The sequence below is a fragment of the Triticum aestivum genome, chromosome 1D (genome assembly GCF_018294505.1).
Source record: "Triticum aestivum cultivar Chinese Spring chromosome 1D, IWGSC CS RefSeq v2.1, whole genome shotgun sequence".
NCBI lineage: Eukaryota > Viridiplantae > Streptophyta > Magnoliopsida > Poales > Poaceae > Triticum > Triticum aestivum.
In genome coordinates, this window is record NC_057796.1 from 309033345 (window position 1) to 309055351 (window position 22007).

Sequence of the window (22007 nt, forward strand, 5' to 3'; positions counted from 1 at the left end):
CCCCCCTCTTCTCATCCCGCCGCCGCCCGCACCTGCCCGCCACCCCGCCGCCGGAGCCGGAGCTCAAGCCCCGCCGCCGTTCGCCGCCCCTCGCCGCCCCCTCGCACCCCCGAGCACCCCCGCACCCCGCCGCACCCCGCCGCCCTCGCCGGAGCAGCCGGAGCCCCGCCGGAGCCCGCCCCCGACGAGGTATACCTCGCCGCCGTTCGTTGCCGGTTTTGTTTTTAAAAAAAACCGTTCGTTTAAAAAAAACCTAGATCGGTTTTTTCGGTTTTATTATTTTGTGAGCGTTCACCGACACGTTCGTTTTAGCAAACGCGTTCGTCGGATTTTCTCTGTTAACGAACGTCCGTTCTTTAACCGTTCGTCCGTTTTTCTTTTTCGTCGGATTTTTCCGCGATTATCTCATATCTCGATTTCTGATCGAATCTTCGTTTCTGTTTAACTTTTCGCTCGTTTATCGGAATCAGGCGATTCAAGCGCCTAGAGTTTCGTCTCGAAATTCTCTTTCCGTTTAACCTACTCAAACAAGTTTTTGCTACTGTAAAAATTTGACCTAGATCCAGATTAGTAAACGAAGCTTGTTTCTTTCGCAGTTTGACTTTCGTTGCTTCGTTCGAGTTGATTCTTTTTGAAAACCGGAGTTCTTAAGTTGAACTTTCTGGTTGGATCTTTCATTCGTGTTTTACCTATGCATTAGAGGAGTACTGATTGTTTGCTTGTTTGTTTGCGATAGAGTACCCGGAGTGTGCCGCTTGTTACTTCGAATCGCTAGGTTTTGCGGATCATCAGCAAGGCAAGTAACACTTTGATCATACCTTCCATACCCAGTTTTATTGCATTAGATCTTCTCCTCAATCAATTGCATGATTAGGATCTAATTAAATTGTGGGACTTTGGGAAGTAGTTGAGGTAGTACCTATTACCTGTTTCATTATCAAACCCTTGGGAGTTACTTCTACGTTGCTATTATTATTGCCATGCTATGCTCGTAGACGTGGATTGGGTTTGAGTGATATTCATGACAGATGTGAGATTGTTAATAATGGTTTACTTAAGGTGGCAACTAAAACTCACATCTGGGTGGATTGAGGTACCTGGGTATTCCAGGATTGCCTGTTTTTCTTTTGGACCGCCACCCAGGTTCAAAGGGATCATAAGATTTTCATGCTAGAAACTTCCGTGTGCAGCCGCAAGCTATTATGGGCTCTAGCATAGTTGACTAAGTTGTGTGAACTCTTAAAGTGGTAGACTAGCAGATGTAGGGGAAAGTAGGTGTAACTGTCTACCCATACGTAAGGTGCAAACACTTCTGAAAGACTGTGTCTCGGTCATCCGTTTCTCAAACATCATGTAGTGCGAGAATCAAGCGGAGGCGATCGAGTCTTGTGGGGAAAAGTGCGCAAACCTCTGCAGAGTGTACAAACTAATCATGGTTAGCCGTGTCCCCGGTTATGGACAACTTGAGTATCTAGTACTTGGATTATCATGTGAATCTCATCACCATGTTACTTCTAATTAATTTTGTTGGGTTATTGATGACACTTAATTGGGATTGAGATGCTGTCAACCATCTCAATGTTTCACAACCACCATGATAGTTAAATAAAATTTATTCCTTTGCAGTAGGGCAAAATTGGCTTTTCGCAAAAACTGTAACCATAGAGCTTTCCACCAGCCATATATGCATGTAGTATAGCCTTATTATTGTTCATTATTCTCTATGTGTTACTTTGCCAGCATATTCTATGTGCTGACCCGTTTCCGGGCTGCAACGTTTCATGTTGCAGACTTTTCAGAGGACGAGTAAGGTGCCTTAGGTCGTGGTCTTATACTCAGTGATGCCGCTGGAGTTGATGGACTCACTTATCTTCCAAGTCTTCCGCTGTTATCGTTTTTAGATGGCCTTAAGCCATATTTATCATACTTAATCTCTTTGGAGATATTCGATGTAATAAGTGTGTGATTGCTACTTTGTTATAAATCCTCCATTTGTACTGTGTGTGTCAGCATTACTGATCCAGGGATGACACTGGTGCACAGCAGCACAGACCATTTGAGGTCTGGTCGCTACACTTGCTTAACCATAAAATTATCAAACTCATCTAGGCATTGGCTAGCAAACTTGGTGGGAGGGATTTCAGCTTTATCATATCTATAGAGAGAATTTACCTTTACTACCTGTGTCGGTTTATTAAGACCATGTGTTTCTTCAACAAGCGGTAAATTAAGACCATGTATTTCTTCAACAGGAGGTAAATTCTTAACATCTTCAGCTTTTATACCTTTTTCTTTCATAGATTTCTTTGCCTCTTGCATATCTTCAGGACTAAGAAATAGAATACCCCTTTTCTTCGGAGTTGGTTCAGGAAGTGTCCAATTATTTTCATTAGTCAACATATTATTCAATATAATTTCAGCTTCATCAACAGTTCTTTCCCTGAAAACACAACCAGCACAACTATCCAGGTGGTCTCTGGAAGCATCGGTTAGTCCATTATAAAAGATATCAAGTATTTCATTTTTCTTGAGAGGATGATCGGGCAAAGCATTAAGTAATTGGAGAAGCCTCCCTTAAGCTTGTGGGAGACTCTCTTCTTCAATTTCCACAAAATTATATATATCCCTTAAAGCAGCTTGTTTCTTATGAGCAGGGAAATATTTAGCAGAGAAGTAATAAATCATATCCTGGGGACTACGCACACAACCAGGATCAAGAGAATTAAACCATATCTTAGCATCACCCTTTAATGAGAACGGAAATATTTTAAGGATATAAAAGTAGCTAGTTCTCTCATCATTAGTGAACAGGGTGGCTATATCATTTAATTTAGTAAGATGTGCCACAACAGTTTCAGATTCATAGCCATAGAAAGGATCAGACTCAACCAAAGTAATTATCTCAGGATCAATAGAGAATTCATAATGCTTATCAGTAACAAAGATAGGTGAAGTAGCATAAGCAGGACCATATTTCATTCTAGCAATCAGAGTTTTTTGTTTAAACTTAGCTAATAATTTCTTAAGATCACTTCTATCATTGCAAGCAAGAAAGTCTCTACAGTTTCTTCATCCATAACATAGCCCTCAGGCACAACAGGCAATTCATATTTAGGGGGAGAGTCCTCATCATCACTTTCATCAATAATATCAGTTTCAATAATTTCATTCTCTCTAGCCCTAGCAAGTTGTTCATCAAGAAATTCACCAAGTGGCACAGTAGTATCAAGCATAGAAGTAATTTCATCATAAGTATCATGCATAGCAGAAGTGGCATCATCAATAACATGCGACATATCAGAATTAATAGCAGAAGCAGGTTTAGGTGTCGCAAGCTTACTCAAAACAGAAGGTGAATCAAGTGCAGAGCTAGATGGCAGTTCCTTACCTCCCCTCGTAGTTGAGGGATAAATTTTAGTTTTCTCGTCTTTCAAGTTCTTCATAGTGACCAGCAGATATAAATCCCGAGTGATTCAAAGAATAGAGCTATGCTCCCCGGCAACGGCGCCAGAAAATAGTCTTGATAACCCACAAGTATAGGGGATCGCAACAGTTTTCGAGAGTAGAGTATTCAACCCAAATTTATTGATTCGACACAAGGGGAGCCAAAGAATATTCTCAAGTATTAGCAATTGAGTTGTCAGTTCAACCACACCTGGATAACTTAATATCTGCAGCAAAGTATTTAGTAGCAAAGTAGTATGATAGTAGCGGTAACGATGGAAAAATTAACAGTGATAGTGTTTGTAGTGATTGTAAAAGTAGCAACAGAAAAGTAAATAAGGAAGAACAATATGTGAAAAGCTCGTAGGCATTGGATCGGTGATGGAGAATTATGCCGGATGCGATTATTCATGCAACAGTTATAACATAGGGTGACACAGAACTAGCTCCAATTCATCAATGTAATGTAGGCATGTATTCCAAATATAGTCATACGTGCTTATGGACAAGAACTTGCATGACATCTTTTGTCCTACCCTCCCGTGGCAGCGGGGTCCTATTGGAAACTAAGGGATATTAAGGCCTCCTTTTAATAGAGTACCAGACCAAAGCATTAACACATAGTGAATACATGAACTCCTCAAACTATGGTCATCACCGGGAGTGGTCCCGATTATTGTCACTTCGGGGTTGCCGGATCATAACACATAGTAGGTGACTATAGACTTGCAAGATAGGATCCAGAACTCACATATATTCATGAAAATATAATAGGTTCAGATCTGAAATCATGGCACTCGGGCCCTAGTGACAAGCATTAAGCATAGAAAAGTCATAGCAACATCAATCTCAGAACATAGTGGATACTAGGGATCAAACCCTAACAAAACTAACTCGATTACATGATAAATCTCATCCAACCCATCACCGTCCAGCAAGCCTACGATGGAATTACTCACGCACGGCGGTGAGCATCATGAAATTGGTGATGGAGGATGGTTGATGATGACGACGGCGACGGATTCCCCTCTCTGGAGCCCCGAATGGACTCCAGATCAGCCCTCCCGAGAGAGTTTAGGGCTTGGCGGCGGCTCCGTATCGTAAAACGCGATGAATCTTTCTCTCTGATTTTTTTTCTTCCCGAACATGAATATATGGAGTTGGAGTTGAGGTCGGTGGAGCTCCAGGCTGGGCGCGCCCCCCACCCTCGTGGAAAGAGTGTGGGCCCCCTGGCCTTGATTCTTTCGCCAGTATTTTTATTATTTCCAAAAATAATCTCCGTGAAGTTTCAGGTCATTCCGAGAACTTTTGTTTCTGCACATAAATAACACCATGGCAATTCTGCTGAAAACAGCGCCAGTCCGGGTTAGTTCCATTCAAATCATGCAAGTTAGAGTCCAAAACAAGGGCAAAAGTGTTTGGAAAAGTAGATACGACGGAGACATATCACTAGGCATTGATAATTTTAATGATGCTCACATGAAAGACAAGAATTGAAGCACAAAGAGAGCATCATAAAACATGTGACAAACACACTTAAGTCTAACATACTTCCTATGCATAGGCATTTTATAAGCAAACAAATTATCAAGGCAAGTAAAAACTACCATATGCAAGGAAGAAGAAAGAAACAATAGCAATCTCAACATAACAAGAGGTAATTTTGTAACATGGAAATTTCTACAACCATATTTTCCTCTCTCATAATAATTACATGTGGGATCATAAGCAAATTCAACAAAATAGCTATCACATAAAATATTTTCAACACGATCCACATGCATGCAAAGTTGACACTCTTCCAAAATAGTGGGATTATCATTAACTAAAGTCATGACCTCTCCAAAACGACTTTTATCAAAAATTTCATAAATTTGAACGTTCTCCAAATATGTGGGATCTAAAGTTGACACTCTTCCAAACCCACTTTCAATATTATTGCAAATACTATTATTAATCTCATATTCATCATGGGGCTTAAATAAATTTTCAAGATCAAAAGAAGAATCACCCCAATCATGATCATTGCAACAAATAGTAGTCGTACAAAACTAGCATCCCCAAGCTTAGGGTTTTGCATATTATTAGCACAATTGACATCAAGAGAATTTATAGTAAAAGCATTGCAATCATGCTTTTCATCGAAGGAACTATCAAGTATGGGTGCAATAGCAACGATCTCATGTTTAACATAAGGAACTATAGCAAATTCATCTTCATAAATATTGGCATCATGGCCACAAGAATAGCAAGCATCATGTTCATCAAGGGATATTTCAATCAAATCATCGGAATCATAATTATCTATAGATTCATGCATATCATTATTTTCTTCCTCCATAGATTCCTGCAAAATATTAGTCTCTTCTTGGACAGCGGAGGAGTCCTCAATATATGGTTTAGCATAGGCATTAGAAGCATAATTATCATACCAATATTTAAGTATGGCAAAAAAATTAGATTTGTAAAGAGCAGCGTCATATGTTTCAATCAAAGAAGCAATTTCATAAGCACCCTTAAAAGCAACAAATTCTTCAATTTGTTGAACATCATAGTAATTATAAACACCGTTAGCATACGAAGATACGATTCCATTATCACTAAACTCACATTGGTAGGGAAGGTGTTTCTTAAGGTTTTCAGAGCAACAAGTAAAATCATAGATTTCACGAAGATTCCAAGCATAACACATCAATATGTTTATTTGATCCCATAAGAGTCTCCCTTTTTCAGACAAACGGTGACGCACAAAATGAGCATGCTCATCTAAAGATTTCCCATCAACTAGGCTAGTTGGGGTTTCAGCACGAGCGCATAAGGATCAAAGATGATCCAAGTAGAACACTTTAAGTGGATCCATATCAATAGATTTTTAGCAAGCAAAGATGCAAGCAAATAGAAGGCACATGGTAACACAAGCAAACAATAGATCTGGCAAGAAAAAGGCAAACGAAAAAGAAGGAGAATAAAACGGCAAATGTGAAGTGGGGGAGAGGGAAACGAGAGGCAAATGGCAAATAATGTAACGCGAGGGGTAAGAGTTTGTGACGGGTACTTGGTATGTCTTGACTTGTGCGTAGACTCCCCGGCAACGGCGCCAGAAATCCTTCTTGCTACCTCTTGAGCACTGCGTTGGTTTTCCCTTGAAGAGGAAAGGGTGATGCAGCAAAGTAGCGTAAGTATTTCCCTCAGTTTTTGAGAACCAAGGTATCAATCCAGTAGGAGACCACGCTCAAGTCCCTCGCACCTACACAAACAAATAAGAACCTTGCAACCAACGCGATAAAGGGGTTGTCAATCCCTTCACGGCCACTTGCAAAAGTGAGATCTGATAGAGATGATAAGATAATATTTTTGGTATTTTTATGATAAAGATAAAAAGTAAAGATTGCAAAATAAAAGGTAATGAAAATAGCTTGTTGACAGAAGATTACTATGATGGAAAATAGACCCGGGGGCCATAGGTTTCACTAGTGGCTTCTCTCAAGATAGCATAAGTATTACGGTGGGTGAAAAAATTACTATCGAGCAATTGATAGAATTGAGCATAGTTATGAGAATATCTAGGTATGATCATGTATATAGGCATCACGTCCGTGACAAGTAGACCGACTCCTGCCTGCATCTACTACTATTACTCCACACATCGACCGCTATCCAGCATGCATCTAGAGTATTAAGTTCATAAGAACATAGTAACGCTTTAAGCAAGATGACATGATGCAGAGGGATAAACTCATGCAATATGATATAAACCCCATCTTTTTATCCTCGATGGCAACAATACAATACGTGTCGTTTCCCCTACTGTCACTGGGATCGAGCACCACAAGATTGAACCCAAAGCTAAGCACTTCTCCCATTGCAAGAAATATCAATCTAGTAGGCCAAACCAAACTGATAATTCGAAGAGACTTGTAAAGATAACCAATCATACATAAAAGAATTCAGAGAAGATTCAAATATTGTTCATAGATAATCTTGATCATAAACCCACAATTCATCGGATCTCGACAAACACACCGCAAAAAGAGTTACATCGAATAGATCTCCAAGAAGATCGAGGAGAACTTTGTATTGAGATCCAAAGAGAGAGAAGAAGCCATCTAGCTAATAACTATGGACCCGAAGGTCTGAGGTAAACTACTCACACATCATCGGAGAGGCTATGGTGTTGATGTAGAAGCCCTCCGTGATCAATGCCCCCTCCGTCGGAGCACCGGAAAGGCCTCAAGATGGGATCTCACGGGTACAGAAGGTTGCGGCGGTGGAAATAGGGTTTTGGCTCCTCTGCTGATGGTTTGGGGGTACGTAGGTATATATATAGGAGGAAGAAGTAGGTCGGTGGAGCCACGAGGGGCCCACGAGGGTGGAGGGCGTGCCCAGGGGGTTGGCGCGCCCCCTGCCTCGTGGCTTCCTCGTTGGTTGCTTGACGTCCACTCCAAGTCCTCTGGATCACGTTTGTTCCGAAAATCACGTTCCCGAAGGTTTCATTCCGTTTGGACTCCGTTTGATATTCTTTTTCTGCGAAACACTGAAATAGGAAAAAAACAACAATTTGGGTTGGGCCTCCGGTTAATAGGTTAGTCCCAAAAATGATATAAAAGTGTATAATAAATCCCATTAAACATCCAAAACAGAATATATACTAGCATGGAACAATCAAAAATTATAGATACGTTGGAGACGTATCAGAGAGCCACGAGCTCACATGGTGCGCCCCTAGGGGGGCGCGCCACCTGAGCTCATGGTCCCACACAACTCCGTTTGACCTAATTCCAGCGCTGTAAATTCCCATAAATCCCCAAACCAAGAGAGAGCCAACGAAAACAAATTTTTTCGCCGCCGCAAGCTCCCGTTCTTCCGGATCCCATTTGGAGGCCTTTTTCGGTACTCTGCTGGAGAGGGAATCGATCACGGAGGGCTTCTACATCAACCTTACTACCCTTCCGATGATGTGTGAGTAGTTCACCACAGATCTACGGGTCCATAGCTGGTAGCTAGATGACTTCTCTCTCTTTGATCTTTAATACAATGTTCTCCATGATCTCCAAGGAGTTATATCCGATGTAATATTCTTTTGCAGTGTGGTTGTTGGGATTCATGTGGGTTTATGATCAGATTATTTCTGAAAGTAATTGAGTCTTTTCTAAATTTTATTATGCACAATTGTTATATCTTTGTATTTCTCTCCGATATATCCATTCGGCTTGGCCAACTAGATTGATGTACCTTCAGTAGGAGAGGTGCTTTGTAGTGGGTTCAATCTTGCGGTGTCCTCACCTCGTGACAGAAGGGGTAGCGAGGCACGTATTGTATTGTTGTCATTAAGGGTAAAACGACGGGGTTTAATCATATTGCTTGAGTTTATTCTGTCTATATCATGTCATCTTGCTCAAAGCATTATTTTGTTTGTTATGAACTGAATACCATAGATGCGGGTAGGAGTCGGTCGATTGGTGGAGTAATAGTAGTAGATGCAGAATTCTTTCGGTCCACTTGTCACAGACGTGATGCCTATATACATGACCATTGTCATGAATAACATCATAACTATGCGCTTTTCTATCAAGTGACCAACAGTACTTTGTCTACCCACCGTATGCTATGTTTCGAGAGAGAAGCCTCTAGTGAAAACTATGGCCCCCGGGTCTACTTTTGTCATATTACTAAAACCAAAAATACCGTGCAACAATTTTACTCTTTTTATTTTAGTTTTCAATTTGTCTATCTATCATTACCAGATTTAATCCTTGCAAGTAACAAGTTCAAGGGGATTGACAACCCTCTTGCCCGCGTTGGGTGCAAGTATTTGCTCTTGTGTGTGCAGGTACTGCTTACTAGGAATTTGCGTGGTTCTCCTATTGGTTCGATAACTTTTGTTCTCACTGAAGGAAATGTTGGCCGCTACTATATTGTTTCACCATTCCTCTTCAGGGAAAATCTCAACATAGCTCACAGGTAGCACTTAGCACTGAAATAGTTGCGGCAAACATCTTTAACAAACCTTCGATAGATTTGTAGTGGGAACTCCATCTCGTGTCTCCAGCCCTTTGTAAAGATCCTATTTAGTTGGCTCCTCTTCCTGTGTTAAGCTCTCCCAACTCAATCTCTCCAGCAATTTCAGCAACCTGATTTTCTAGTAGCTCATCGTTGCGTTTGGGAGATGCACTAACTGTATTTACAATGAAATTTGCATGCTGAAAAAAAGTATGGACCTCATGTACCTCCCTTGAAGCAACAACAAGAGCCAACTGGAGTTGATAAGCTACACACCGAATATAGAATGCACAAGGGCACTCATTGAGATTAGAGCTTTTACCCAGTCCACTCCCCCCACTCATGTTACTTGCTCCATCCTTGGCCTCTAATATCTTGCACATTCAACTCATTATCAACTATGATGACAATAATTGTGTTCTTGAGAGCCAAAGCACTAGTGTCTCTAACATGAATAAGATGTTCTCTTATCACCCCTTCTATGTTTGCAAATCGAACAACTAGTGTCATCTCCTCCTTTATAGACTCATTTCTACATTCATCAACCATGATAGAAAATTGCTATTAGCAATTTCTTCTTTAATCGAGGTCTTCACTTTTTCTGCAAATATGCTAGCAATTTCCTTTTGAATAGTTGGTGAGGCGTACTTTACTGTTTTGGGGGAGGATTCTATATAACTTCATGTACATCCTTATTAAAAGCTTAATCATTCCCTTGAAGTTACCTTGGTTCCTGGAATCCTCGGATTCATCATTTCCTCTAAAGGGACATGCTTGGAACATTAACACCCAGTGTATTAAGAAATTCTAATGTTTGAAATTACATAATTCTTGCTTACATCATGGCATCAATGGAAGTCTTTAGCCTTAGTCTTGCATCAAGAACCATGTTCTTAGTTTGCTTTTTAATCACCTCGTCAACATGGTTCATTCTATTTTTCAAGTTTTCAAAACACCGAACTGCAAAATTGTGAGCCGAGTTGGGAGTAGTGCCCATATGTGTGAGGAAAGCACATTATTTTCCATTGTTAACCTTCTTCCACTTATCAAATACTTTGACCATGAATGTGTGTGAACCACACTTCCCAATTGGCTTCTTCGAAAAGAGAAAACAAAGCAAGCAACAGGCACAATTTGTCAGGGGTGAATATTCCAACCAGTTTGTGAAGCAATCACTTTGGAGTCGTCGTAACCAGGCCCTGTCCCAGTAAAGTTATACTCATGTGGTTGTAAGCTGGTTGATAAGCCCCTTTTTTTTAGAAAAGGAGGATGACCCTCGGCCTCTGCATCTGGACGATGCATGCAGCCACTTTATTAATAATGCACACAAGATCTTACAAAGTCATACAACAGTAAGACTAAAGCCACCGTCTAGGCAACATCTGTCGCTACTCCTATCCAGTTGATGAAGGGATGCTGATAGTCTGGGCCTAATACCAAACAGACCTCGCAGCCAAACCTACCATCTAAGACCTGAGGTCCCAACCAGGACGCCTGCCGGGTATGAGGCCGCCGCAGCCACCTGCCACCAATCCATTTTCAGTGCTATACTGATGCATCAACCTTGCCCGGTCTAGCTGCCGTGGATGCCACCACGACGCCAGACAGCGCCACCTCCCTGCGCGAGTCCATCTCCGCGCATCGGATGTCGAGTCTCGACGGCGCCATGCCGCCGATATCCGCCACCAGCAATGTGTAAGCTCAAGCACCGCTCCACCAAAAAAGCCGTCCACTGGTCCCTCGGTCCGTGTACACCTCCACGAATGACGCCCCCAAGAGGGATACGACACCATAGCGCCGCCATCATCTGATCTACTGATCTAGGGTTTCCCCCAGAGGTAGCATAGAGTGGCCTTGAACTTCTCCACGGCGATGCCTTCAAGAAGGGAACGACGCAGACAGCGCCGCCACCGCCGGCCTTGGCAGCTAGCCGAGAGCAGGTTTTCACCCAGGTCTGTTAGAAGATCCTCCCTCAAGCATCTCGTGCACAGACTGCCGCCATCTCTACCGGGGACTGGACGAAAGGGACCCAGGCCGCCGCTGCCTGACCGGCCATGGCACCACCACGGTGCCTACAGCCGGCGCCGTCAGGCCCACCACGCTCGCCTGTAGATGCACACCGAAACCGCCGGCCCGCCCAAGCCCATCTGGGCAAGACCGGATCAGTGATCTCGACCGCCGCCACAGGGGCGACTCCGCCGCGGGGAGGTTGCGCCTCCGCTGACGCCGCCGTCACGCATGGCATAGGGACCCCGCCGCTCCTTGCCGCCGGATCTCCGCCGAACGATGCACCGCCGCCGCCCGGGAAAATCGCCGCCACCGCGCGAGGGATAAGGCCCCACCGCCGCCATCATAGGCCAGGCTTCGCCGGTGAGGCCTCAGGAGGCGGCTGGATGAAGGAGGCGAGGGGAGGGGGCCTAGGGCCGGCGGCGCGGTCGCCCCCCGTGTCGCCTAGGGTTGGAGACGCGGGGGTGGGCTGGGGGTTCTGTTGTGTCAATACTTTAGTTTTGAACAAACCGCGTTGTAACTACTCCCTCCGTCCTGAATTACCCATCGTGGGAATAGTTGTATCTAGACATATTTTTAGTTCTAAATACACTCATTTCTATCCATTTCACCCATTTATGTGACCATTTATGTGACAAGTAATTTGGGTCAGAGGGTCTAACCAGGCCTGCTAACTCTGATAACACCATTTTTGTGATTAAAATGAGCTTTATTACCCAGGCCATAATTTATCCTAAGTACGATGGCAATTCAACACTAAATTACAATGGTAATTCAACACTAATAAGGTATAATGGTAATAACTTTCTTCTCTCTTACAATCCTTGCATTTAGGTAACAGCACAAGCTAGGAAAACTGTAGTGAAATTCAGCTGACATCCACCATTATTCAGGCAGCGTTATCTGACTATAACATTGCTGCCTGTGTGCTTCCATGCTGGTCAGGTCACCAGGCTCGTTCATCCATAGCAGCGGATGGGGTCGTTGCAGCCCTTCTCCGTGGACTGTTTGAAGCCAAAGCGACCGCCCTTCGCAAGGTACTGCTGGTGGTACTCCTCCGCCCTGTAGAACCTCTTCGCCGGGAGGATCTCAGTGACTATCTTCCGGTTCTGAGCCTTCTGCTGCTTCTCCATAGACTCGAGCGCCGCCTTCTCCTGCTCCGATGTGTAGTAGTAGATCCCTGACCTGTACTGGGTTCCGACGTCGCCCCCCTGCATGTACATATTTCAGAAATGTATATGATCAGAAACACAGGTAATGAACCTTTAAGAAAAGGAACTGACGTGTCGCCGTATGTCGGAAACAGGGCCTCTTTGATTAGCAGAAGTCCAAAAAAGCATGAATAGAAAAAGACATACGCTTGTAATGTCATACCCATTTGAATCCTACAGGATTTTGGTTTGTTTGATAGCGTCACAGTAAAAACAAAGGACTCTTACCAAGAGGTTTGTGAGTGGATGCTAAAATTCCTATGCAATGTAGTACAAAGGAATCATTAGGAAAATTTCCTAGGATTCAACCCTATGAATCAAACGACCAGATGCATCGCCCAGATGCAGAGGCCGGGGGTCATCCTCCTTTCTAAAAAAAATGAATCAAACGACCAACGTAGGAAAAATCCAAAGGATTCCAATCCTCTAAAATTCCTATGAAAATCCTTTGAATCAAAGAATCCTTAGGAAACAAATCCTAGGATTCAACCCTATGAATCAAACCACCAACGTAGGAAAAATCATGAGGATTCCAATCCTCTAAAATTCCTAAGAAAATCCTTTGAATCAAAGAGGCCCTGAGAAATGGGCTTATACAAATGTGCAGAAGCAAGTTCCATTGCTCGCAATCAAATGAGCTTCAGGATATCATTCAGAGATTCAAGCAAGTTCACATCAGAGGTTCAAAAGGCTACGAGCTAGTTTGAAATATCAGTTAACAAAGGGCACTAACAGGCATAATGACTGATCAGTCAAGGTGCCAGATTCCATAGAGTTAGTAAAACTCTTCGTACCAAATGGATTCTGCAGCTGAGCCTTAAAGCCAAGATTACCACCACTCTCATAACACTGATTAGCCTAACGCAAAACTGCGCAAATGACAATACCACTATGGTACTAACCGCTAAGGCCCTCTTTGATTCGTAGGATTCTCAAAACGCGGGAATAGGAAGAAAGGATTGGAGTGGCATGTCCATTGAATCTCATAGGATTAGCACAGAATGTTTGATGCCACGGGAAAAACAAAGGAAGTGAAAAAAGAGGTTGGAGTGGATGCTAGATTTCCAATGAAATGTAGTACACATGATTCCATAGGAATAATTCCTATAGGATTCAATCCTATGAATTAAACGACCAATGTAGGAAAAATTCCTAAGGATTCTAACCCTCCAAAAATCCTATGGAATTCCTCTGAATCAAAGGAGCCCTAAAGAGTGTCTAGCTAAGTAGTTCCTCTGAAAATTAGTCAGGAACACTGCTAGTGTCCGGTGCTATGCCTATTCCGCCCAAAATGTAAAAGGTGGGCAACAAGTTTGCAGACCTCTACTATACACACAATCGCGGACTGTACACATCAAATGCTCAAAGTACTACTACTCAGCGGGCGTGCTTAGCTCGCTGCCCGATTCACAGTCGTAGTCTGACACTCTGTATATAAGGTTGCCTAAATCCGTTCAGGTTCGGTAATGTTTGTACGGTGCATATTTAAGTTCACACCTTGCTGTGTAGAACTGACGACAGAAAGAACATAAGCGTCGCTTTGGCCGAGTGGTTAAGGCGTGTGCCTGCTAAGTACATGGGGTTTCCCCGCGAGAGTTCGAATCTCTCAGGCGACGAGTTTTTTCCTCCTATTTTTGTTTGTCAATTTTGCAATAAATTGTTTCTGTCTAGAGAATTAATTAAGCAATTTCCCCCAAAAATTCTCAAGATTTTTTCTCAGTAATAAATTTGTAATGTCCAGAAAATTTTCCCCAATCCTGAAACTCCGTATCCACACACTCCAAGCCACAGAAAAGGAATCAAAGGCAAAATTGAGGGGATCAGCAATCAGGCTGTGTGGCCGAGTGGCGACGGACCTGGCGATTGGGCGTGGTCGGGTCGTGGCGCGCCCAGAAGGTGTCGAGGAGGTCATCGTACTTGCAGGCGGCGGGGTCGTACTGGACGCGGACGACCTCGTTGTGGCCGGTGGCGCCGGTGCAGACGTCCTCGTAGGTGGGGTCGTGGAAGGCGCCCTGGCTGTAGCCGACCTCGGTGCGGGTGACCCCGGGCACGCGCTGGAACACCAGCTCCACGCCCCAGAAGCAGCCGGCCCCGAACTGGGCGAACTCGCTCCCGGGCGCCGGCTTGTCCTCGTCGGGCCCCTGCGCCAGCGCCGCCGACGCCTCCGACGCGCGCGGGCTTCCCCCGCCCCCCAGCCCCAGCTTCCCGAGCCAGCTCATCGCCGCGAACCCGCCGCTGGTGGTGGGGCCCCGCGCCGCGGTTTGGGGAGCGGGGGCGAGGAACCGACGGTGGTGGTGGGAGGTAGGACGGAGGGCGGCGCCGCCGAGGTGGGAGGCGAGGCGGAGGGGGGAGGAGGAGAGGGAGGCGGGGGAGGTGAGGAGGGGAGGCATCGAGGCTTTCCCTTGCCTTGCCTTTTGTGGCGGCGTGGCCCGGATGCTTCGTCGGCTCAGTCAGTCCCGGTTGCGTTTGCGTTGCGTCGCTTTGGCTGGTTGGTTGCTGCTCTTTTCTTTTCTCCACGTCCTCCCTCGCTGCCTTTTGATGATGGAGTCCTGCACTCCTGCTTGCCGGGCCGGGTTCGCGGGTTTTTTTTTGCCGGGCCGGGTTCGCGGGTTTCACCCGTTTATCGCAGTACTATGTTACCACGACTTGTTTTACATAAATTTGGTTTACTTCCAACACGATAAAACGGTGAAACAACATGCTGTAAAAGTCATCATCGGGTTGCACCCATCACATTCAGTAATAAAACAACACCCTGACAGCCGTGAGTTTGATCTCAGTCGCTGTCTAGTGGATATAAAATCTGCAGGCTCCATGAAAGAAAGAACAAAATCGCAGGCGAGTGGCGAACCTTCGAGGGTTTTGACCGGGTACGCGCAGGCAGTTTCGTCCGGGGCTAGTGTTTGTTGTGGATAAGACGATGAGAGGATCATGCGATGCGGGTATGCGAAGGCGTTGTAGGACACGTAGTCAGTGAGGAAATAGAAGCTGCGACCTGCAGTCTGTACAGCGCTGGTGGTGGTGGATTGGATGGCAGGGCAAGACTTTCCTGTGATCAGATGAGGCTCCACGTATGCTGTGTGATGCCACGCGAGAACACTTGTGCTCTACGTATTTCTGAAGAATTCTGTGTTCAAGAACGGCAAGACTTTTTTCTCATGCCGGAAGCACCGGTTGCATCTTTGAAGAATCACGTAACGACCCCGGTCAACAAAACCACACGTTCTAATCTGTTTTTTACTCCCTCTATAAAGAAATATAAGAACATTTAAATCACTAAGTACTAGGCAGACCCAGAAAATGTGTTTCAAGCATGAAATTTTCATACAAATCGGTTGATTTCCATAGTAACACGAGGAACTCCATATGTAAATCAGGCAATATTTCTCCCCCGTTTCATTTTAGTTTGCTTATAAATTTTGGTCAAAGTAAAACTTTAAAAAATATCAACATTCACAATATGAAATCAATATTATTGGATGTATCATAAAATTAACTTTCATACAATATAACTTTAATATTATAGATGTTGATATTTTTTATATAAATTTGGTCAAACTTTGCGTTGTTTGACTTCAAACAAATTTTATATGCAGAGTAAAAAGAAATCAGAGGGAGTACTTTATAATAACCTTGTCAGCACACGCAAACATTAGAGCATTAAATATTACATTTTTTAAGTACAGCATTTACAGCAGTAATAAACAGATAAACAAGCTATTGGCACACAGCCACACACGACACGTCAGTTGCCAGTTTCAGCTTAAGCTTACTCAGGTCAAAACAGGTCAAGTAAGGTTGGAAACGAGTGCTACAACTCGTTGGCGTTAACCATGGCATCTCGAGGCAAGCATGGAGGAGTGTGAGAAGCTGATGCTGACCTACTCCTAAGCGCATTCTTCTTGAGGCTTTCACGGCACGGCGCCAAAAACTCATGCGACAGAGCATCCTCCGACGTGATCCTGCACCTGGGGTTAACCGCCAGGCACTTGTCCACGAGATCAAACAGCGAGTCAGGGACCTGCTCGAGGAGCTCCGGCCTGCGGGCGTTGGCGACGCACCACTCCCTGAGATCCACCGACTGCTGCAATTTGACATCAAATAGCTCCTGGAGGACAAAGGCAGTGGTCAAGATGACTGATTCAGTGGTCTGTTCATAGGGTGTCGATGTGTCATCAGTTGAGTTTGCGTACCTGTGGGTACGAGGACTCGCAGTTGTGCAGTTTTGCTACTTCCCATAATTCTTCGTTGCCTCTGATCTTCGCTATTTCTTTCATGTTCCTGTTGTTCAACATATGCCACCAGGTTAGCGTGCTCTTCAACTCAGGGAAGCAAAGCTTTGAAAATGAGCCAGCTAACTCACTGTTCAGGATCTCCGCCGAAAGGTGCCTTGCCGATTATGAAGTACAGGAGTGTCACCCCAGCCGACCAGACATCAACTTTGCAACTCTGATGAGAAGATCTCAAAAGAACCTGAAGGAAAAAACAGCCATTCAATATGTGGCACCTCGAAGCCGAAAAACTCTCAGGTAGGAACTACATCAAACCTCTGGAGCTCGGAATCCTTTAGTTCCAACACATGGACCTTCTCTTCGCTGCTTTCCATTTCCTGCAAGAACCAATTAGTTAGATCACTCAACACCTGAGGTTAGATCACTCAACACCTGAGGTTAGATCACTCAACACCTGAGGTCGCTGGATTCAATGCACAAGGTCTAACACTGTTTAATGGAAAAGCATACCTTTGCTGTTAATCGTCCCAGAACCGGCAACAGCATTACCATCACAACGCAGGGGCATTGGAGTAAGTACAAATAACTTCCGATCGACACTACCCACAGGAGCAGCAACCCTCTTCCTTTGGGAAACTGGAGCTGCCGGTATATTTTGTTTGGGACTGTCCATTGCCTCCTGCAAGAAGCTCATTAATTCCTTCCGCCCTCTGTAAGGCATTGGCTGCTTTAACCTGTCTAATGGTGTTTTCGCGCTTGTAGGATCCTTGGCGGAGGTTACACCAGATCCATCAGCAGCTTGGCTACCATGCCTACTTTTATTGTCAATCCTAGGATCACTGCCTACAGGGATTTTATTTGATCTTTTCCTCTTGGGCCCAAGAGGTTGTTTTGAGTCGGCTGCTGCTTCTTTGGCATGAATCACTAGAGCAGATTTCAACGAAGATTGAGATGCGGTATCCTTCCCACATGACATTGTCTCAGATTTACCTGATCAACAGAAGTCATATCTCAGTATGCAGTCACACACGACATATAACAATTCAAACCATTACAAATTCATTGAATAAGAGTTCATGTAATCCTACCTAGGTAACAAAAACTTCTAATGAATCAGAGACCGACACTACACTGGCTTATTCATTGTTGAATCTTTTTGTTGGGACTGTTTCATAGTGATTTCTAACAACAATTAGCAAAGGTGGCATGGAGCAAAAATTTTCATTCTTTTTCAAGACCATGGTGAAAAACTTTTCATGACACCTTTCAACTCACATTTTTTAAGAAGTAGCTTTTCACTCAGGTATCTTGTACCATCATTTGGTTGCTCAAGCTAATGATTTTTCAGAACCATTGCCAGGAGAATGCATTTTGGACAAAAATACAATGACACAACTTAATGGTTCTAATTTTGGATAACTACTGGAGATATTTGTGTTTCATTTGATTCATTTTTTTACAACAAACAAGCATATTCCAGAGTGAAAAAAGTTCAAAGCGCTATAGCATGGAGGAAAATGTTGTGAAATATAAATACATTCGGTGTGGAGAATCCTAAAGAGGAACGAGCAAAAAGAATCAATGGTTTAAGTGCACCACAAAATCATCAAACAGTAATTCAATATTAGAAGGTGAACTTACTGTTTTTCAAGAACTTATGGTGAAGATCCTGCATGGAATTTCAGGGGGGAAGGACCACAATAGCAAAAATGGCATTAGCATCTACTGCAGGAAAGAAGCATCAAAGAAAACAAGGGCAAGCAATACACGCACTAACACTTGCTAAGTTGAAGTCAACAAGATATCCCTTTGTCTGGTCACGAGAGAAGAGGAAGTTTCCAGGTTTCACATCTCTATGCACTATTCCCTGGGAGCAGAAATATCAGGTACTCAGGATTAGCTGGGGGTTAACGGCACGCAGAACTCAACAGTTAATGAAGGTAACATGCAATCAAACCCAACCTGTTTATGCAAGCTTGAAAGAGCTTTGAACAGACAATACCCATACCACTGCAACTCAAAGACATTTATTTCTCTTTTGAGAATCTGCAAAGATAAGAGAAAATACTTAGCAAAATATGAATACATATGCAAAGTTGGTAGGACAAATAACATTCATAGCCACCAATGTTTTTAACCTCTGGTCTGTCATGCTTAACGTGTTCTAGAACAAAGCAGTCTAGTTCACCACTCCTAAAAGAACCTTCATATCTAATCACAAAACTCTTGCCTCTGCAGAAGAAAAACACAGTAAATCTGCTGTGTTTATTGTGGGAACAAGATAAGGTATTTAGGGCAGCAGCATTTTCTAGTACCCAAATCGTTCCAACATCTTTCGTTCATTGTCAACGTGATGTGAATGAGCTTTCTCACGAGGACCTGGCAGTAGAAACATACAAGTTAATTCCCTTTCTCATACAAAAACATCACAGAAAAAATATAGAAACATGAATGAACTATCAAAACTACACCCAATACATTTAACGAACTTTGTATAGAAATATGACAAGTGGACTGATGTTCGCACATTTTATGGCAAATACTTTTCCATCTGCGCTTCTCCGAGCCCTATAAACGATCCCATAACCTCCTGAGCAAATAAACAATATGACATATTAGTCAACATTCAGCAAAACTATCCCAGTTCCAACAGAAATGTATAGGGCCTCTCACCTGACCCTTCCTCCTCTTCCACGACAAAATCCTTGAAGCTAGGCAGTGGTTTTGGCTCTGCATGGCCCTGCAACACAATAGATCGACATAACTTAATAAAAATATCAGATGAACAGAACAAGACTTATGCTATTTACAGCTATAAAAAATTACTAATGCATTCGACCCTAAGAATATAGAAAGGAGGCAAGGAGCTAAAAAATAGTAACTGCAATGTCAACATAATGCAAGACAAAAATAACCTTTTGAGCATTTTCTGCAAGTTGATCCTTATCTTCCTTGCGCAGGGCATCATTTTTCTTGCGCTTCTCCCGTTGCTTCACCATCTTTCTGTCTTGCTCCTTCTTCGGAAAAATGGTACCCACTTTCTTATGTAGCTGCTCTCTGTCCTTTAGGTATGTGCTATCGATATTTTCAGCAACAACGTTCAACTTTCCATTGTTGATACAATCATGGCTCGTCGCTTCTAGCGGCAATGCCGCCGGGTCAACTTTTGTGCCCAGAGATGGTTGACATGAGCTTTTGTTCATTTCATGAATCGGTTCCTGTAGTAGAGGTTCTGCTTTGGTGCATGTAGCAGACTGGAAAACACCAGTATTAGCATCCTGACCACAAGATGGGATCTCCTCACCCTGTCCAGCATTTGGGCTGTCATTTTGTACAGCTGCTTGGTCAGGCATCACACTGGTTCTTACTATACTGTCTACTAACTGTGTATCACAATTGAGAGATGGACTGCATGGTCTTGTGTGAAAAAGATTTAGATCCTCATCAAGCCAAATTTTTGTATCTCCAACTAAAGGCACCTCCACTATCATAGGAAGGGGGCTAGACTTCTTTTCCAGATCCTCACTATCCTCTACTCGGCAATTGTAATATGAAAGTGCTCCTTCCAGTTCACCAATCCTACTAATTTCATTAACTGCTGCATGGATGTTCTCTGATTTCTCAGCGCAGAGGGAAGGAATATCACTAAATGGACGAACGGACAACTCCTTCCATGTCAGTGTAGATGTCATGTTCCCAAGAAGATTGTCATTGCTGACTCCAAGAGACTGATTAAGTTTAGGTTGAAGACAAGGTGTACCAATTTTAGCAATGTTGGAAACTAGAGGAAGCCTATCTTGCATAACCTCCAGGTGTACCTGACCAAGATATGACAACAAACAGGAGTAAAATAAAAGCTATTGTATGTCACTGCTATGGATGCAAAAGCTTAAATGCATAGCACGCCAAAAAATGCATAAGAAACTTTACATTTGCCTGTGATAAGCAATCCCCCCCCCCCCCCCACACACACACACACTCACAGTGCAGCCGTACAGTGCTGTCCATTGTGTAACAGTGAGGTTCTGTTAACTGTACTGCTATTTTCTACAACTGAACTTCGCTCGGTATTCGACACAAATTGATTTCAAATGCCAGCTAAGCCAACTACATATGCAAGCAAAATGAAATGGGACATGGAGGTACTGCACTTCAGTATTTTCTTAACTTGGGTGATTCTTAGAAGAACATGAGCAGTGATGAAGAAAAATCGTACCTCTCCAGCAGCAACTGAGGAACAACTTGGCACAATCGGCAGCTGCTGCTCGAGTTCTACAAAATCTGCACAAAATTGGCCCAGACGGGGGTCAGCGACATTGAGCAGTAGCTCTAGAGAAACCATCGCCCGGCACAAAGCTGCAAGCAGGACCAACCTGCATCGGCCTCCATCAGGAGGCGCCTCTTCACGCCGAAGCGGTCCGCGTCGGGAGCCTTCCGCTTGCGCTCATACTTAATCGGCATCTCCGCGCACCAGCTCCTCAAGTCGGAGGGCCTCAGCCTCGCCCTCGGGACCGCCGGCACATCCCACCCCAGGAACCTCAGAAACGCCACGACGGCCGTCCCCGAAACAGTCACCGTGCCGCCGGAGGAGCGGAGCGGCGATCCCGGGGCGTGGCACAGCCGCTCGACGTGCTGCGGCGTCATGGCGCCCGCCGCCGACGTCGACGCCACGGCGGCGAGCTCGGCGGCGGCGGCGGGGCGGCCGATGCGGAGGAGCACGGTGAGGAGGTGCCACGCGAGCTCCGTGTCCCACGAGCCCGCGCCGGCGGCGGCGGGATCCATCGGAGGGGAGGGGAGGCGCTCGGATCTGCGGCTCTAGGATCCGGAGGAGGAAGGCAAGGAATTCCCCGCAGGGTTTGGGTGGGAGGGAACCTGGCTTCGAATCCTGCGGTGGTAGTGAAGAGATGTGGGTGGTTTTTTCCATTCGGTCCTCCGAGTTGCTGGTCTTTGCGGGACGGGTCCGGGCGGGAGGCGGGAAAATTTCGTTGGCGAGTGGAGTTTTCGGGAGCGGTGGATCTGGGCGCTGCCGATTCCCGCCTTTTTTTCCCTGTGTCGGGCCTGTAACTGCTACGGCCCATGCAGCAAGTGTACACAAAAATAGGAGCTCGTGCGT

General features: G+C 44.4%; 2 protein-coding genes and 1 non-coding gene across 4 annotated transcripts; 1 reads left to right on the top strand and 2 right to left on the bottom strand.

Annotated features, from left to right (window-relative positions):
* Positions 1-12212: 12212 nt before the first annotated feature.
* LOC123181664 (peptide methionine sulfoxide reductase A4, chloroplastic) lies at positions 12213-15176 on the bottom strand. The gene is made up of 2 exons (XM_044593984.1): positions 14519-15176; positions 12213-12662 (listed from the first exon to the last, which is right to left on the bottom strand). The coding sequence occupies exons 1-2, from the start codon at positions 15050-15052 to the stop codon at positions 12411-12413; spliced, it is 786 nt and encodes a 261-aa protein (XP_044449919.1). The 5' UTR covers positions 15053-15176; the 3' UTR covers positions 12213-12410.
* On the top strand, positions 14197-14278 carry TRNAS-GCU (transfer RNA serine (anticodon GCU)). Its single transcript has one exon. It is a non-coding gene; the product is annotated as a tRNA-Ser (tRNA).
* Positions 15177-16298: 1122 nt separating the features above from the next.
* LOC123181663 (uncharacterized) lies at positions 16299-21800 on the bottom strand. 2 transcript variants are annotated; one of them, XM_044593982.1, is made up of 15 exons: positions 21268-21800; positions 21111-21175; positions 19810-20712; positions 19568-19634; positions 19422-19484; positions 19210-19273; positions 19033-19126; positions 18857-18940; positions 18666-18761; positions 18536-18563; positions 17405-17884; positions 17210-17271; positions 17026-17135; positions 16856-16943; positions 16299-16770 (listed from the first exon to the last, which is right to left on the bottom strand). In XM_044593982.1, the coding sequence occupies exons 1-15, from the start codon at positions 21674-21676 to the stop codon at positions 16474-16476; spliced, it is 2910 nt and encodes a 969-aa protein (XP_044449917.1). In that variant the 5' UTR covers positions 21677-21800; the 3' UTR covers positions 16299-16473. The 2 variants fall into 2 exon arrangements, with proteins under 2 accessions (XP_044449917.1, XP_044449918.1); XM_044593983.1 differs by having other exon boundaries at positions 18672-18761; positions 21268-21797.
* Between the last annotated feature and the right edge of the window lie 207 nt (positions 21801-22007).

Excerpts from the sequence above, each read along its gene's own strand:
- LOC123181664 (XM_044593984.1), bottom strand. The coding sequence starts at position 15,052 with ATGCCTCCCCTCCTCACCTCCCCCGCCTCCCTCTCCTCCTCCCCCCTC. Across the intron at positions 12,663-14,518 it reads CGACCACGCCCAATCGCCAG|GGGGGCGACGTCGGAACCCA; the intron begins GTCCGTCGCCAC and ends ATGTACATGCAG.
- LOC123181663 (XM_044593982.1), bottom strand. The coding sequence starts at position 21,676 with ATGGATCCCGCCGCCGCCGGCGCGGGCTCGTGGGACACGGAGCTCGCG. Across the intron at positions 18,564-18,665 it reads TCAACTTAGCAAGTGTTAGT|GATCTTCACCATAAGTTCTT; the intron begins GCGTGTATTGCT and ends AATTCCATGCAG. Across the intron at positions 16,771-16,855 it reads GCGAGTCCTCGTACCCACAG|GAGCTATTTGATGTCAAATT; the intron begins GTACGCAAACTC and ends TTTGTCCTCCAG.